The sequence below is a fragment of the Saccoglossus kowalevskii genome, chromosome 20 (assembly GCF_978046115.1).
Source record: "Saccoglossus kowalevskii chromosome 20, keSacKowa6.1, whole genome shotgun sequence".
Taxonomy (NCBI): Eukaryota; Metazoa; Hemichordata; class Enteropneusta; family Harrimaniidae; genus Saccoglossus; species Saccoglossus kowalevskii.
In genome coordinates, this window is record NC_140660.1 from 7,521,799 (window position 1) to 7,540,690 (window position 18,892).

At 35.2% G+C, this 18,892-nt stretch overlaps 3 protein-coding genes across 3 annotated transcripts; 2 read left to right on the plus strand and 1 right to left on the minus strand.

Moving 5' to 3' along the window:
• Positions 1-1,764: 1,764 nt before the first annotated feature.
• LOC102806695 (solute carrier family 35 member G1-like) lies at positions 1,765-2,805 on the plus strand. Its single transcript, XM_006824481.1, has one exon. The coding sequence runs from the start codon at positions 1,765-1,767 to the stop codon at positions 2,803-2,805; it is 1,041 nt and encodes a 346-aa protein (XP_006824544.1).
• Positions 2,806-9,487: 6,682 nt separating this feature from the next.
• Positions 9,488-10,522, plus strand: LOC102806579 (solute carrier family 35 member G1-like). Its single transcript, XM_006824480.1, has one exon. It carries the CDS (start codon positions 9,488-9,490, stop codon positions 10,520-10,522), a length of 1,035 nt encoding a protein of 344 aa, XP_006824543.1.
• Positions 10,523-15,131: 4,609 nt separating this feature from the next.
• On the minus strand, positions 15,132-17,614 carry LOC144342129 (solute carrier family 35 member G1-like). Its single transcript, XM_085494240.1, has 2 exons — positions 17,562-17,614; positions 15,132-16,660 (listed from the first exon to the last, which is right to left on the minus strand). The coding sequence occupies exon 2, from the start codon at positions 16,637-16,639 to the stop codon at positions 15,548-15,550; it is 1,092 nt and encodes a 363-aa protein (XP_085350366.1). The 5' UTR covers positions 16,640-16,660; positions 17,562-17,614; the 3' UTR covers positions 15,132-15,547.
• Positions 17,615-18,892: the final 1,278 nt, after the last annotated feature.

Here is an 18,892-nt window from a genome sequence, read left to right on the forward strand (position 1 = left end):
ATCTTAGGAACACAAATTACTGCTATACATAAGGACTATGTTAACCAATTAAACCTGTTCCCTAAACCATTTCTTTTGTTAAAAGCTGTGTTTTGTATTTATAACATTGTCAGATATAATGAGCAAATGTATGCCTAAAATATTGTATATATGATTGAACATATTTGCTTCCACAAAACGCAAACCGAACACACAAGTATGTAGTTTAGCAGAGACTGACAATTGTTTATATAAGTCACGCCCCCTAGCGACGAAGCTTTTGTGTGACGTCTTTGACGTAAGCAATATTCCACACAACGACAACTTGTGACGTGTACAGTCACCGTCGCTGTGAATTGCGACACTTACATCTTTATATGTCACAGGGACGCTTTGAAGATAAAGGGCGTAACTTACGGAACGATGTTTCTTCTACTTTATTTACCAGCGAAAATAATATGTTTGTCTCTTGCTACCGACAAGAAAATAACATTTCGAGTGATGATAGTGAACAATAAACAATATTATCATACATCTGTCACCGTAACGCCATAAGTTACAGCGTGCCTTAATTTTGCGGTATTTTACGGGGCATTTTCATCCTATCATATAAGGGAATGCGAACTCCAAATATGGAATGATTACGCGCGTAAGCGTCCTCTAATAATAAAAACAAACATGGCTGCCACCAGGGTTTGACCGGACTCCACACAAAGATGTTCGCTGACTCTGTTCTAAACTTTTTGGATTTCGGCATTTCCATGATGTATTCCTTGGAGGGAAAACTATATAATAATAAAAAGGTTATTACGAGGATGGTGCAAAGTATGCACTCAGACAGCGTCGATCGATACTCCCGCTGTACTGTCTTCGTGCATATTTTGCAGTATCCTCTCGATAACCTCATATTACTAAACACCATTCGTGGGAAATGCAATGGGTCTATTATCACTGCTTTTCTTTGTTGTTCATCAAGATTGGTTGTTTACCATCACAGGTTTTACTTGTCAAATCATTGATGATGGTGGCAATAACTATCGCAATGCTTATCTACAAATAATTTTCTTAAACTCGCACAGAATGTTGAATTTTGAATGTTGCTATCGGTGTTAGTTACAATGGAGCAGATCATGTCATGAATAGGATTGGAATAGACAACACAACTACAATAGGAAAGGGAAAACTAGTAATTTTCACACATCCGTTTTTTTAAAAGGTTTAATCTCAATGACTGTACAGTGATAACTTATGCTGGTATCTTATTTGATCTTGGGTTACTTGAACACCACCCACCCATGTCGTAAGAGGGCGAAACTCAAGAAACGATGTGTTCTTTTTACTTTATGTACCACCCAATTCTACATTATAAACGATAATAGATTCTAAGAAGTAAAAAAAAGATAATAGAAAACAAATATGTTTGATTTTCCTTACACTAGTGAAAAGAAATATAATCTTCAGAACGTCCAAGAGTCAGCAAAAATGGTTAACGTTGTGAAATAAGTGTGAGACAATCCTAAACAACCACATTTACCCATGTCATAAGGGTAATCTGTTCTGGTAAGTCTCAACAAAAGCCTTAGATACAGTTTCTTGAGAGTTTTCGACTGTTGTATTATTCTCTGGTTGTAGTTACCAGGTGATGAATATTTATAGCTTATAATTAATGCATGCATTATATTGAATATACATGTGCGTACAAGAACGTGATAGTTGTAATTCATGTACCTATAAATGCCATTCACTAACATACTGTGCATTACAGACCTCAACCTAGAAAACAAGATGTTTGAATTGTTCTCAAAACTACTAGTTACCACTGAAAGAAATGATGTGAAGGAAAATGAAGAAAGCATACCACTGCACCGGAAAAGCAACTACAGGACAACTTTGCTAGGAATAACGATGGGATTACTGTCAGGTGCAAGTCTAGCTATCTCTGATATATTCGCTCTTTTATGTGTCAAGATTGGTTATTCACCATCACAGGTTTTACTTGTCAAATCATTGATGATGATGGCAATAACTATCCCGTTGCTCGTCTACAAGAAAATTAATATTCTGAAACTCAAACGGAAAGACACTATTTTGAGCATTGTGAAAAGTATTAGTGAGAATGGAGCAGACCTAGCCTTCTACTACGCAATGAATGGGATTGGAATGGGAGATTCAACCTCAATAGCAGCAGGAACATTACCACTTTTTTCACCTGTGTTTGCCTGCATATTCATACAAGAGAAGTGTAAACCCCGCGACTGCATTGGTGTTGTCATAAATGTTGCTGGTATCATATTAATATCGAGACCTGAATTCATATTTGGCAGTAACACATATTCGCCTTTCCTCGGGTATGTGTACGCCCTTTTAGCAGGAATATGGCTGTCTATTGGCACAGTTTGTTCCAGAGCAATGTCTGATGATCTTTCTCTAATAGTTGTAATTTTCTATAATGGGTTATGTGGTGTTATAATTATGTTGATATTAGTGTACCCTACAAGTAATGATCGGATATATACATTGATACCTGAATACACTATCACGATTGCTTATCTAGTAGGAATGGTAGCATCGTTTGGTGCTTACTTACACTCTTTTAACAGATCCCTACAGTTGCAGAGTGCTGGTAAAACCACAATCCTAGTAAACATCGCTATTGTTGTCAGCTTTATAGCTGATATAATTGTATTTGATAAACAGGTGGTTAATTTAGAAATAATCGGAGCTACTCTTGTAATTCTTAGTTCTATTATTGTATTTGTATTTACGTGCTTTGAAACCAAAGACAAAATAGACGAAGAAACAAAACTTGTCCGGCAACCCAAATAAAAATAAAAACACCTGAAACTGCATATTTAAAACGTATGTAATCACCATTACAACATTTTCTTCGATTTTACACTTAGACTATGGTATATGTGTATATGTTAGTTTGTTGACTCTGAGATTGTATCTTTTAATGTTTCGTCACACTCGACAATTTGATGTCTAATTGTGTATACTGTGATTGGTCAAATGGTCACTTGTAGTCATATGCGGGGTGTAATTGCAACAGAAAACTTTAGCATATTTTGGAAATCAGCATTGTCTTACTTGGGTAACTGTAGCATATTTTGTTAGCCGTTATGGTAAATAAAATCTTGCTCTTTGACTAGTGCTGAACAGCGTCAGTCGAGGTGCAACGTCTGAAGTTGACGAGGAGATAGACTTTCGATTATAGAAGAAGTTTGCCATCGGAAGGGGTCGAACCTACAATATCAACTACAAAATGTAGAGCATCTAACAACAAAGCCATTGGTTTACTTATAGGTTTTTCTGAAAAAAAGGCTATTAGAAAGGTTCAGTGTTTTGCAATAATCGTAGTGAATGTAATTGTGAGCATACCTGATAAGTAATGAGTAGAGGTCAATGTTAAATGGTGTATTATTAAACATTTGAAAACAAATGAATGAATGGATGAAGTTTATTTCACTATAACCATATATACATATAATAATATACAAATAAATGTGATATATAAACAAATGAGTAAATAAAATTAAGTAAATAAGTGTATAATTTGAATTTTAAATAAATATATATTTTTAGATATTTATATAAATTGTTTATAGTGAGGATCACGAAAATAGTTCCCTAGAACTAGTCTAGTCCATGAACCTTTGTAAAGAATGAACAAAATAAACAGTAAATAATAATATTACTAAGTTATATACAGGTAGTTGTACATTTAAATAATTGAATAGATTCAACGTATTAAATTAACAAAAGAGATAAAAGAAAATATACTGATTGAAGCATTTTTGTCAATTACTCAATCATACAAAGTCAGAAGAGTAACAATAAACTTACAAATATATATGTGTTTATATATATATAAATAAAAACATATGAAATGAAATTATAGTAGACATTTCGTCGTTTCACTGACTTTGTCTGTTTATTTCATTTTTAATTGTGCTAGGAAGGGAATTCCAATGGCGTGTTGCAGTAAATTCAATTGTTTTTTGACATAAAGTTAACATAAAAAAGTGACATAAAAAATCGTACGTGATAGTGAGCATTGAGTTTAATTATGTTTCCTTTGTTCGTTACTTGGATAGCTGTGGCAATTCTAATACATACCCACCTCAGCGCTGACCTCGAGGAATGTGTGTTTTTATTACGACCATGGCTGCCCTTGTGCCCTGCCTCCTCCATAGGTGGTGGGCCCAATTACCTGGTTGATCCGCCAGTAGTCATATTCCATACAAATAAACACATCACAATGTTTATATGTTGAACTATACAAATGCAACACCAGGCATAAATATAACAAATGAAAAATGCTGTTGAATTGTGGTTTTGAGGCTGTTCATGGAACAGTAAATGTATGTGAGCTCACTAGTGGTCACATGACATAACGCGGGATTAATTTGATTGATGGGAAAACAATTCAATCTTCCGTCTGTTTATATTTCGTGCATGAAAAAACATGAAAACCTATATTTAGTATTCTGTTTTTTTCTTCTGTTTTTAGCCCAAAGAAAACATTAACGTTTAAAGGCAAAACATATTAATCAGCATGTGATGATTAATTTGTGTATTCGCATAAATGCCGATAAAGTTAAATTTGGAAAAGTGTTTCATTAGAATTCCAGCATTGGCGAACTAATATTAGGCTGTGTATATAAAAAAACGCAATTACATACGACTATATCTGTAAAATATTCCAACGTCCAAAGCAGACTTATATATACGTCTCAGAAATATATATTTTGCCAAAACTAGTGAATATATGATGGTTTACACATATGCCACGTTTAGTGATAGACTATAATCTTGTCTGTCTTGTAAGATATAATATGGATATGGTTATGGATCGATGTCGAGTTTCCACCGTGTTACATTATAATGTTATATCTGTTTTTCACGTAGTCAGAAAAATGACATATATGTAAGCAACTTAAAATGCTGGTTTATTTTCAGTAACTAAAGCTGAATATGCACCGCTTTTTCTTACTTTTTTTCATGTATTTGCTATCAAAGGGAGATGTATCACAGTCACTGTACTTGGTACTTGTGTGGCATTGGCTTAATGGCTTAACTTTTATATATATGCCAAAATAATACTTTCACCAAATGAACATGTTAAATATCAATGCAAGACAATTATGAAGATGCCTTATTTATAGTTATTTATAGAGTGCCATGAAGTGCGGCTTAGATAAGATATGTGTTAATTTAACAATGTACAACAATGATCTCACATGTATTTGATAGCAACATAATTTAAATTTAAACGAAAGAAAACGCATTAATATATTCTAAATGGAATTCGCACACAGTTACACATATACAAAGTGAAAAATCGTCTACTTTTATTAATTTTATTTTATTTGATGAGAGAATTAATGAAAGACTCATTTGCAATTAGCAAATGAGCATGTGAGACAAGACTTCGTGCAGTGTGGTTATACCAGTGATCATTCCCATTATGAGCCCAAAAATGAGAGCAACACCCACATGAAACCACATCCTATATTTTATTGGCCTCAAACATCTCAACTTTCAAAAAAATTTGCACGTAGAGGAAATAGTTGGGTCACTAACATTAAATGGCCTGTTTCAAAGACAACCAATACAACATTGAGCTGCACTGTTGTAAGGTTAATTTTATCATAAAACTGCATTGATTCTTAGGATGGAAATGTAAAATTAGTGTCAAACTAAATTGCAGTAATAATCGTATTCATCGATAAGAAAATGTATGACAATTAGCATAACTTTGCATAATGATTATCATTAATTATGTTTTTTCTGGATTTATAATTTATGATTTTTTCGACTCAATTAAACACTATTTCAGATAAAATAAAACAATCATTGTAAAATATAACAAGTATGTTGTATTTAAAACAAAAACTATTCATGAAAAAGTACAGAATATGTGTTTTGTGTCTCCGATTTTAACAAATTGAACAAATACTTGTACATATGTTATATATTTTAATCGACCATATATTCAGATTTTTTGTTTCTCATAATTTAGTTTGTCATAACTGTTCCTTTGAAACAGAATACAGCTCGTACAATACAACGTGATTAGAAACAAGTTGAAACCCAATATTCACAATTAAACAATCAATTGTTAGTTTTAATTAATCAATACTGTCACTGTCTGACTCAACATCGCGACTGGTGCTGTATATTCATGGCATGGCACTGACACTGTTTATGTTACAGTCTTTGTCGGTGCAGTAAAGGTGTGTTAGATATCGTACTTCTGTTGGAGTTATTTCTTCAGTGTACATAACTGGCATAAGTTGTTGATCTTCTAGTTTCCAAACATACCCAAATGATTCCCAGAGTATTCCGTCATGACTCGGACATCATATCAATAATCCTGCAACAACTTGTACATGTATGTACCATAATAACTCTATTAGACTGATCATTCGTAAAACAACTTATCCACTATGTTTCGCTAGCATAGAAATTACACATGTTTACACAAACATACCCAAATGGTTCCCAGAGTATTCCGTCATGACTCGGACATCATATCGTTGCCTGGTATTTGGCTCACATTACATGCTGTCTACATGATGTCTTCAGTCAGTGGTAACTGACCAGCAGACTTGTCTGCTTATCTGGCCAGCACATATCACAACCTGTTCAGATTTGTACATGATACTTTTGTTTTTCCTTTCAAAGTTAGAATATATGCTCACATTGCATAAACCTCATCATTCAAACTATTTGAGTTTCCAAAGGTTGTCAATGCTGCAGGATTATTGGTCGCGAGTTTAGTATATGCTATACGCTTTCCAAATTTGAACAAGCGGCTTGTACTATCACAGCCAGTCAGGGCATGTGTTGCAGATAGACATAGACATAGATCATTTCCTATTTTCCCTACAATAGTGTGCTGCTTTGTTACCAGTAACCTTCATGAAGTTTCTGTACCTGAGTACATTTCGACTCTCTTTGATCACATAGGTGACTCCTGTTTCTCCACCACGTCTTTGTCTTTCAGCATGCTTGATTGTTTGAACGTTGTCATACCCGCCAAAAACTATTTCTGTGGCCATAAGACCAAAGTAACCATTCAGTATGCCTGTCAAACTCTGCATTTCTTGTTGCCCCAAGTCACCAAACGTTCTGAAACGTGTTTCCTGCAGAGTCTGTAAGAGTGCCATTTCATCAATAATATATGTTGTGGCCAGCCATGTTCTCAAGCTTTGTACCTATTCACATGTTGACTCGAGCGTGTCGGACTTTTACATTTTCTCATGGTAAATCATCATAGAAGAGTTGAGTGCGCACTGTTGCAATTTCATTTCAAGGAATGTTTGCAGATTCACGCCTGGCTGTTTAGAAACAACAAGAATTTGATGAAACAGCTACTCCGAATGAACCATGAACTTGTCAATCGTTTTTGTCATCATGTCTGCAAAAAAGTGATTGTTTTTATACGAGGTTCAGGATCCCCAAAACTTTTGTTTTAGAGTTTTGCAGCAGTCTTGTTGTGAGGAAGTGTTAGCCTTCTTCTTAAATCTACTGAGGCCAATTATCCTATAGCAATATTGATCAGCTGTGAAGTAATGGTCTTATAATCGAATGGATTTTGGTATTTAGAAATTGTTTTCACGATTTTACATACTTTGCGTTCATCATTTAGCCCACCACACTGCTATTTTCTATATCTATCAACAGTCTGTTCCAGGCCTTGGTCTGTTGAAACACTGTTGAAGATGTAGTTGGCTGACCTTCTGGCAACAAAGTTACCATCAATCTTTCAGGGTGATCCTATGATTGCATATCTGCAAAATATGTGGATATATATATAGAATATGCATGTCTACAAGCTTCACATTACCAATGAATTGTTTCACATACAACATTGAGAATTTTCTACACGCTCAGCTCTCATCATATGTAGTAGTATATCACCGCCATTCAAGAAGGTGTCCCAGTAAGCAAGTGTTTCAGACTTTCGATCAGCCCTTTTGAAATCACAATCACTTCTACAATTATATCTAGATGATTGTCCAGTTCATTTGAGAATATGATGGCAGATGTTGCATCTTTCACAGCAAAGGCATGCTGCATTTATGCCAGCTTCTGGGCATGGTCAAAAGCTTCAAAATGTCCCCCTCGTTTACTGATCCAGGACGTCATGGCCAAACGAGAAGTTAAGAAATGGAGCTTCTGGTACTAACATTATAGCTCGAACACCTCTTGCATATGGATTTTCTTGAAGAGTTCTACGATCAGTGCCAACAACATATACATCAAATTCAACGAGTTGGGAGAGTATCACTGTACAGAATCCCAATACTTGTAATAATAGCTATATTCAAGTATATCCCTCTAACACCCATAGCCATAGTGTGGTGGTTTGGCAGAGTAAATTACTTTCGCTTTTACACAGATATCAGCTGCAACAAGGGTGTGTGATTGGCCCAATTCGTCTGCCAGTTGTACTAGGCTAAGCAGTATTGAGTATATTGTGATCGAATAAATAATAAGTACCTAAAGCCTGTTCATGATGGTATATTCTGAGTCTCATCTTTACTTAAGTGACTCAGCTTCCAGAAGTGTGGCAAGCATCAGTGATGGATGAGTCCTTTACACAGAGTAGGCTGGGGATGTCTAGCTGTCTTAATGTACCTTCTGTGTGAAAGAAAAAAATGAATGAAATGTATTGGCTTATTTACTTGGGTCAGAGTTATTGTATTGCCAGCAGTATCGTAGTCAACTATTTGACTGTATAATAGTATTAATACTTATCGAATGACCTAATTTGAATAAATTAATATTTTGTCAAATGTATAATTCAAAACCTTTTATTTGACACCAATTTGGGATTCATATCTTTCGAAAGTTGTGTTGAAATCGAATATTTTAACACATATGCACCAGTTTCCATGGGAACTGATTATTTGCCGTAATATTTTGTTTAACATTCATATTTTTCATATTGAGAATGTGTATGAACTAGGATGTGGTTTGTTATCCCTCATGTGGAGCGTCATCTTTCATAACCACTAGGTCGAATATTTACTATTTTTGTCAGTTTTATTACTTTATTTCTACACTTTTACAGTTCTCATTGATTAATGGGATGATAGTAAAAGTTGTAATTCATTTATCTATTCTCGGGAGTGAACATTGTGATATTTTCACCGTCTAGCAGTCAACAAACGAACGAACAACAAAAACTACAAAAAATTTGATTTGGACGAGTTGTTGAAATTCTTCTTAACAGTATGCCAAGATTACTCCTACACGTGTGACATATATCAATTTGCTTGTCCTGGATTCTCATTGTTGAGTTTGAGCTGTTTTCACGAATTTATCTGTTTTTACAGGCTCTTCCATCGGCATTCTACAGCTGGCAGCTCGCGCATAGCAATACATGATACATGTGCGTATAGTCAAGGTAGAAAGTCATGTAACTCCGCTCTCGGAAATAGATGCCATTCACCAACAAATTCGGTGTATTCCAAACCTGAAACAAAATAACAAGATGTCTGACATTTTCCTGAAACTACAATCTATCACCGACAAAAATATTGTCATTCAAAAAGATGAAAGCGTACCCCGGAAATACAACTACTGGACAGTACTGCTAGGAATTACAATGGGATTACTGTCAGGTGCAACTCTAGCTATCTCAGATGTGTTCGCTCTGTTATGTGTCAAGATTGGTTATTCACCATCACAGGTTTTACTTGTCAAATCATTGATGATGATGGCAATAACTACCCCGTTGCTTGTCTACAAGAAAATTAATATTCTGAAACTCAAACGGAAAGACACTATTTTGAACATTGTGAAAAGTATTAGTGAGAACGGAGCAGACCTAGCCTTCTACTACGCCATGGATGGGATTGGAATGGGAGATGCAAGCTCAATAGCAGCAGGAACATTACCAATTTTTTCACCTGTGTTTGCCAGCATATTCATACAAGAGAAGTTTAGAAACCGAGATTGCATTGGTATTGCCATTAATATTGCTGGTATCATATTAATATCACGACCTGAATTCATATTTGGCAGTAACACATATTCGTCTTTCCTCGGATATGTGTACGCCCTTTTAGCAGGAATATGGCTGTCTGTTGGTACTGTTTGCTCTAGAGCAATGTCTGATGATCTTTCTCTGATAGTTGTTGTATTCTATAATGGGTTATGTGGTACTATAATCACGTTAATTCTAGTGTATCCTACAAGTAGTGATCGGATATATACGTTGATATATGAATATCCTATCACGATTACATATCTAGTAGCAATGGTAGCATTGTTTGTTGCTTACCTGTACTCCGTCAACAGATCTTTGCAGTTACAGAGTGTTAGTAAAACCACAATTCTAAGGAACATCAGTATTTTTGTCAGCTTTGTAGCTGATATCATTGTATATCATAAACAAGTAGTTATTTTAGAAATAATCGGTGCTGTTCTTGTAATTCTCAGTTCTATCATTGCATTTGTGTTTACATGCTTTGAAACTAAAGAAGGTGTAAGTGAAGAAACAAAACTTTTTCCGAAACCCAAATAATATTTATAAATATGCAATCAAATATTATAAACACACGTTACATTTTCTTTTACATTTTACATCGAAACCATAATATTTATTTATATGTTAGGTTGTCTACTCTGAGAAACATTCCATTCTCCCTTCTGCAGTATTAAAGTAGCAAAAGTAGTAAAACAAAATTGATATATGATTCAGATCAATTTTAATTGATTAATTGATTTATTTGCAATTATTTTCATTGAACTAAAAAATTATTTATTTGTTCAATCCCATTATTTTTAAAAACCGGTTCGTCCTTGATCTTATAATTTGCTCCTCTGTTATGTACTTGTATTTTTTATCCAATTCCATTTTGTTTTTTAGTTCATTTGATATTGTTTCATTTGATACTTCCGAGCAGCTTACATTTAATGTATTTACTTTATTTTCACATTCTTATAATTTCTCTTTAAGATTGTTGGCCTTTTCCTTATTGTATTTAAGAGAAATGTATCATATCTTGAATTTGACCTTTCATCTTGATTATTCAAATTTGTAATGTTTTCGTTCATATATTTGCACACCTTTCATCCAGTGTTGGACTGGAACTAAATATCACATGGAATGCGTCTAGCATGGGAAGATTTCAATCTCAGTTGGAATGCCGAGTGATCCGACTATATACCTGTGATTATTTCAATTGTTTCCACATTATTCTGTAAACCATCCCCAATTAGTTGATCAGTGTTTCCGCCATCTTGTATTTCTTTTTCTTGGTCTGGTGTAATCCTTATAATTGTTCTCCTCGTTGTTTACATTATCTAGTCAAGTTTTCTCTCTTTCCATTTACACTGTGACTTGTTACTCTCCACAGTGTGTTTCAATTTTTGTGAAGTTGATAGGCTTTGACAACCTTTTCACTCATGCATTCCTGCCTCACCTCTACACCAAGGCAGATGCTATATAGTATATTTAAGTGCGCCCTCTCTGGCTGACAATACTGGAGATATTTTCTTCAATGCATTGTCTATTACAATTTCTCGTTGTAGCTGCATTACGGACAAAGTTGTACAGCTCCGGGCTCCGTACCGTACAAAGAAAAAACACAAATAATCGACTTGTGACCTGTTCAAGTGTTAGGCTACATAAATAGTTCGACCAACTAAAATTGTTGTGTTCAGTAATAAATAACGTACCAAAGACAGCAAACAGCAAACAATGCATTGGCGATGCTTCGGCAGCACAACACTACATTTTTCTATGACCAGCTCTACGTCACGTCCTGGGCTTTTAGTTATTGTACAATACTTGTTAGTTTATAGAATCTATTATTTCTATTTCCAGCCTTCTGGTGGTGTATGAGGTGCATGTCTTTGTCGCCCCCAACCCATACTAGCCGTATATATGCATTGGGGGCGTGGCGAAGGCCACATTTTGCACTGAACTATTGCAGATGATACTGGCAGAGATTCAAACCTTACCAAGCAAAATGTTGTTGTGCTCAATAAATTATGTTTTCATGTAGTTTATGTGTGGCGTTTTATGTGAAAGACTGACATTGTGTATGTCGCATACGACTAATTTACCACTTCCGTGTCACTGAGAATGTTCTAGAACCGTACTGTGTCTGGGTGGAATACTCTATATTTTTTTAGAAGCTGGTTGAATAGGTAATAGAACACTGTAGGAGGCAATGGAAGGTAATGGAACATTCTAGAAATTTGTAGTAAGTTCCAGGCTCATTATGTATGCTGATGTAATGGTCTATTTATAGACAGTGGTAGTATATATATATATGGGAGTTGTTCAGCATTGAGTTCAGATCGGAGATCTCGTTGAATTGTATTGGAGTTTAAGTATCTAGTTATTGGAGTAGTGGAGTTTTACCGCGTTATTGTACTTGATGTTTGCAGAGTATAATAATACCAGTACCAGTTGAAACCTCATTTGTTGGCTCCGTGTTCGTATTTTATCATCGCCGCCAGGGAAGTCTTTCTGTTACTGTTGCCATTTTGGTATTTGAACCATCACACCTGTACTATACCAATTACGGTAATATTACGCTGCGTGTGACAGTGCATTTATCTTGATATATGCAAAAAGTTGTATTGAACTATATTGCTACCCATCAATCTAAATTATCCTCCTCAAATTAGTAAAAATATTAATTAATATTGGGTGTTTGATTTAATATTTGACCCGACCCCGTGACCTCATGACATACCAACAAAATTCGACTGTTGACATTCCTCATGCTCAATTTGTTAGTATACTAAATCGAAAAATGCAGAAGCAATGCCGAAGGCATTTCAGCGCAGACCGGAGGCCTGCAGACTATTAACGCTTGTAAACGCCTTCACGCGACAATAAATAGTTTTCCATCGGTACTGAACAGAGAAGGATTGACAGTTCATGCAACGTCACAAAGCGACCAGCCAATCACAGACACGTTATTGCGTACTGTACACCGGGAATAGAAAGTTGACCTCTGTTGTTTATAAATATAGTAAATGAACAATAAAACATGTCTTTCTCTGTGCCGGAAAAACATGGCATATAAGGAATTCAGCAAAATGTTGTGAATTGATATTTACAAGGAAAAGACGCCTTTCTTAATGCTTCGAAAGGTAGTGGAAAATAACTGACGTGCTGAGCCACGCTCCGCCTATTATTATACCAGTGACGTCATTCGCTTACATGCATAATTAAAATCAAGGAAACTATGCAGAGAAGAACAGACCTAAGGCCTTCGGTCTTCTTGGAAACGACTTCAGCATTTTCCGATTCAGTATACTAACAAATTAGGCCTAATGACTGACGACAGTCTACAGCAAAACCAAAGTAAATCAAACACTGCCATTTAAAGTTGTTGGTTAAACCCAGTAGCAATAAAGGGTATACAAGTTTTGTAAGTACAGTTCACTCCCATGGACAATTTCCCAAATAGCTCCATCGCAAGTGAAGTCGACTGGTCGGTTAGCTTATCAATCCTGCATATTGGGGGGCATAGGTTTGAATCCCACACTAGACGACTTTCAATGTGTCACTGTAATATTGGTTATGATGCGTGTTCCTTTATGTCATTTCAAATTTTATCTCTCAATGACCTATATTTCAAGTGTCTCCACTTAAAATCCTACCATACACAGTGTTTATTTTTTGCCATATATATTATAAGGAAAATATAATTAACCTCTAAATTTAGTCTATGCAGTGAAGTTTGATTTTTTTCTTCAAATGTCGACGCCCATGCTGCTTTTCATGTTTTTCTGAAATCATCCTTTAATTTATGATTGTTTATGGAAACTACTTTGTTTTTTCCCTCCAATTCTGAGAAAAAACTTGCGTCCTTAGTTGTAATTAATTCCAATTTATTTATGTTTATGAAATATGGATAATTTTATATAATACTTTTTCCCTCTTTGCTTTGGATGAAAGCAATATAAATATAACTAGATTAGAACTATGTTATGACTCAATTGTGCTGTTTTATAGATTTTCTTTTTCTGTGCAATTGTACGTATGTGTGTGTGTAAGATGGGGCTGGTGCTGACTAGGATGGATCAGTAAAACAGTCATTTGGTTGGTTATATGCATTATATTTAGCGGTTCACATTAGAACCAAGTTGAAATTAAAACTAGTCAATGTGCACTTAATGTTTTAAATATTTTATTCTGTTTTTTAGTAACTCATTCTTTTATTGCAGTGAATAAATGCCAGCAAATATAGCTGGTATGATTGTATTTAAAGCAGATAAAAATAGTTCAAATCGTGATTTGTAATAGTCACCTTTTCTGTCGTGGTAGTAATTATTTGTGGCAGACTGATGCACTGGATGCGAGAAATATAAATGTAAAATATGTTACGTGCACTGTTGCAGCCTGTCATCAAAGAGGTTGTTATTTTATCTCTTCCTCCAATTGCTCTCTTATCCGTTACAAATATTCAATGTTCTGCCCGTGCCAATATGCACACAATGTTAAAGAGCGCTGGTCGTCGTGCCGTGTCCTGTTCGATATGGGACTCATAGCGACGTACACAACGCGTGTAAAATACATTGTTTATTTACACGAAATTCGAACACGCGCTGCGCGACGACCACCGCGCTTTGAGTTTTTTTGAAGATGAGACGATAAATGTTGTCTGTTTTGTATATTTCTTCAGGTGCATTTTAATTTAACTGCCGTGCAGTCCAGTGTAGTCGATCACCACCTATTATTTGTGTCAGTGTCATGATGTTTTTCACAGCTAAATAGTGTAAAATGTAAGTCGATGCGTAGGCGTATACATTTTATTTAGTTTAGAATGTCAAAGTTGATTATCCAGGGTTTACCCGAAATCAAATAGCCATGTATGGCGATGGACAGTTAGAATATACCATTTAGAAATATTTCATTGGCTTTCCCAAATGAAAGCCAACCTTCTTATGATTTACGAGCCATGGCCTATTTAAGGGCTAGTAATCTTGTACTTAGGTTGTCTAATGCTATGATTGTCTTGCGAGACGATGCTTCCATTAACCCGGTATTAATAAAGAGTTATTATATCGTGAACTACATGTCTGATCATTGGTTGGTTGTTGACTGAAATGGTATTATACTGGTGTCTTCACACTACTCAAAAGAAGTATATTACAGCCAGCCATGATAAGGTTACAAGATGACGACATTTATTTCACAATATTCACCTTATTCGTGAATGACCGCCAATATCTCGTTGAAAGCGAGAAGGTCACGAGATTTGACAATGAAACCCACGGTATTTGGAACAGTGAACCCGAAGACGGTAGAGTATAGAAGACTTTTTTGAGAAAAAAACTCTTTCAACGAAATGTCGACGGAAATAAGTGTTTAATAATGTCTTAATGGACAATAGATTGACAGTGAACCGAAAAACATTCTCATAGTATTGATAAATGCTAAAACGATTAATTGTAAACATATTTTGACACAAACTATTATCACTGCGCTTTGTGCTCTTTATCCCGTTACTAGAGAGGATCAAATCATTAAAACATAATTATACTCTACAATGAAATACTAATATTATTTACATTTGGATTCTTAATTCTTAATAAGTTTAGTGTTTTCATTCAATTCTTTTCTTGTTTCAAACCAAACGAGCACGCAAACAACCGCGGCACTTAGAATAATCAGTGCAGCTCCAATGAATTCCAAGTAAACAATTTCCCTATTAAACACAGTAACATCGGCTATAAAACCAACAATCATGGAGCCGTTGGCCAACAGCGCTACTTTGCCGGCACTCAGCAGCTGTAGCGCTCTGTTGTATGTGTATAGATAAAGAATATACCAGGCTACCATGGCAACCATATATGCAATCGTTATGGGATATTGAGGTATCAATACATACATACGATAACTACTCGTCGGGTACACTAGAATTAACATAAGTATAGCTCCACATAACCCGTTATAGAATATAACTACTAGCAAAGATTGCCCATCGGACATTTCTCTACCACACACAGTGCCGATAGCTAAGCCGAGGCCAGTTAATATAGCGTAAATATATCCGATTGCTGGTGCGTCTGTGGTATCGCCAAATATGAATTCAGGCCGTGCGATGAGTACAATTCCGGCAATGTTGATTATTATACTAATGCAGTCATGAAACCGGAAATGCTCGTGTATGAATAGACGTGCTAAGATAGGTGTGAAGATAGGCAACGATCCTACTACAATTGACGTCGTGTCTCCCATTCCAATGAAATCCAAGCCATAATAGTAGAAGAAGTCACCTGCATTTTCACTTAAGCTTTTAACAACGTTCAGCAAAGTATCCTTCCGAGACAGTTTTAGAATATTAACTTTCTTGTAAATGAGAAACGGCATCGCTGCTGCCATGGTTACTAATGACTTCACGAGCAAAGCCTGTGCTGGCGAGTAGCCCAACTTGATACACAGTAGCGCGAATATGTCAGATACCGCGAAACTTGCACCAGAAAGCAGTCCCATGAAAAGACCGACGAATGCGTTCCAATACGAGGTTTTATTTTTCGACGATTTATTATCTTGGTTTTGTATGGCATCAGTTTTGTCCGCAATGAATTGTGGGTTAGGAACGCTTGATGGCTCTTTGGTAGTTACATAGTCGTTACTTTTACCAGGGTGCATGATTCCAGTATTCTGCATTGTTGATTTGAATGGGAGAACCTGTAACCAATGGCAACAGCGATTACTATAAACGCCTACAAATCAGTGATTATAGTTAAACATAGACCAAATGTTGTGACGTCACTGGGTAATACTAAATGTAATCAATTATTAAAGAAAACGTTCGAATTTTGAAAACAAACAAACAAATAAGCAAACAATATCTAAATTGTCGATAGACGTATGTACTAATATGGTGTTGAATTAATATTGGCAAGAAAGTTAGTGTGATGATAAATTCTCCTGTAATTTACACGGGAAGATATGGAGTGAGATTGACGTAATTTTCTGTGCATATTCTCTTTTTTACATGCTCTGTACTTGGTAATCATGACATATATATATATATATATATATATATATATATATCGGTTAACAAGCGCATATATACATATATGTGTTTTAAACATATCATACAATATCTAGAACTGGAAGTCTCTTCTTTGGGCATCAGTTCCACATGATGTCAAATTCGCTATTTTTGGTACACATGATGTGTCATTTGGCCCTAAATAATTCAAACTTGCAAAATAGGCTTCTATTGTCGAATTGTTAATTTTTTGTCGCGCGAGAGAATTTTTAGGAGTCTATTTCCATGGTAACATCGTATTCTACACATGCAATCAATGACAAAATTGATCATCGGTGCCAAACATCTCAAACATGGAATATAATAAATGGTTCCTAAATTTCACCCAAAAATTAGTTATTTTACTCGCCAACATTATTATCGGCATGTGTGGGAATACCTGAAATTTCCATGAAATGTCTTACTGAGTCAGGGAATGTTGATATTGTTGGATGACACATAGTGACGGGAATGTATCAAAAGCAAGATTTTAACATAACATTTCTTAACGTGAATACTATATAATCAAGAACATATTAATGATTTACTGACCTGGGTTTCTATGTAGTTGTTTTTGTTCAATGTCGAGATGATACACAACCAGCAAAATGTTTAAACAATCACGTGAGCGATAAAGCTTTTTTTGCAGAGCGCCACCAGTTACAAAATGTTGGAGAATATGTGAATTTATATTGAGGTATCGATAGTATTTTAAAATAATTTACTGTTCGAAAAACCTCCTTGTTTTGCTTGCTGTAGAGGGAAAGGGCTCCTGATTTGAAAATATTCTTCAAAAATGTTAGTACAAAAATTGTTGTACACCTGAAAGATCTATCCAAAATAAAGCACTATACCTATAAAGGTTTTGTAACCATTGTTGAATTATGACAATTCAGAGTTGAATTGCCCAATGTCATCCTAAAATTGTATTTCACTTGTCATCATTATAAACGGCATGGTGATATACCAGAAATTTGCCTGAAATGTGGAATACTGATATCATTAGATGACATATATTCACATATTGAATGTGAATTAATATCAAGCAAATATTTCGTGACTTATTGACCCGTTAATGTATGTGGTATTTTTTAACTATAGTTGATATACAACCAGCAAAAGTGTTAAGTAGTCAAAAGATAAAGCTTTTATACAGAGCGCCACCAGCGACAACAGGTTATAGATTATGAATATATAATGAGGAATCGATACTATTTTAACATAGCTGATATACGGCACAGAGGTGGTACGTGAATATTATCACACACTTGGAGTTCAAGTTCATTTTCACATTATAATCAATGAACTCCCCTTAAAACGAATAGAATGAACTACACCCTGTTTTTTGGCAATTGACAAAAAAACATGATTTGTGCACCAGACAAAATACTATCCTCGGGGCGGAGCTACGTCACAAGACGTTCCACGTCAACCATTTATTTAATTACAATTATTTCATTTGCATAAAAGCCAACTCAAAACAACCGGACGAGGTACAACCCGCCATATGTGAAATTCATTACTGAGGTAAAAAAGATAGATAACGTCAAAAACAAAAATGAAAATAGTGAGGGATTGAACCAATATTGCAATTTGTGAGGAATTCAATGCAGGGATTGAGCCAATATTGCAACATTCAATCATTTCCTAGTAAACGACCCTCAAACTGCCAAAATATTGTTCTAATATATTCTGGAGGTCAATATGTCAAATTCGAAATTTACAAGTGCAATCAAGATCAATTTTGAAACATTTCGAAACGTTAAATGGCCACCAATTAAATTAAACTTCAGCATCCCTCGATAGCAGATTTTTCATATGATCTGCCACTAGGAAATGTTGACCTTCTGTGGCTGTGCAAGTATTTGAATGGTATACCGTCT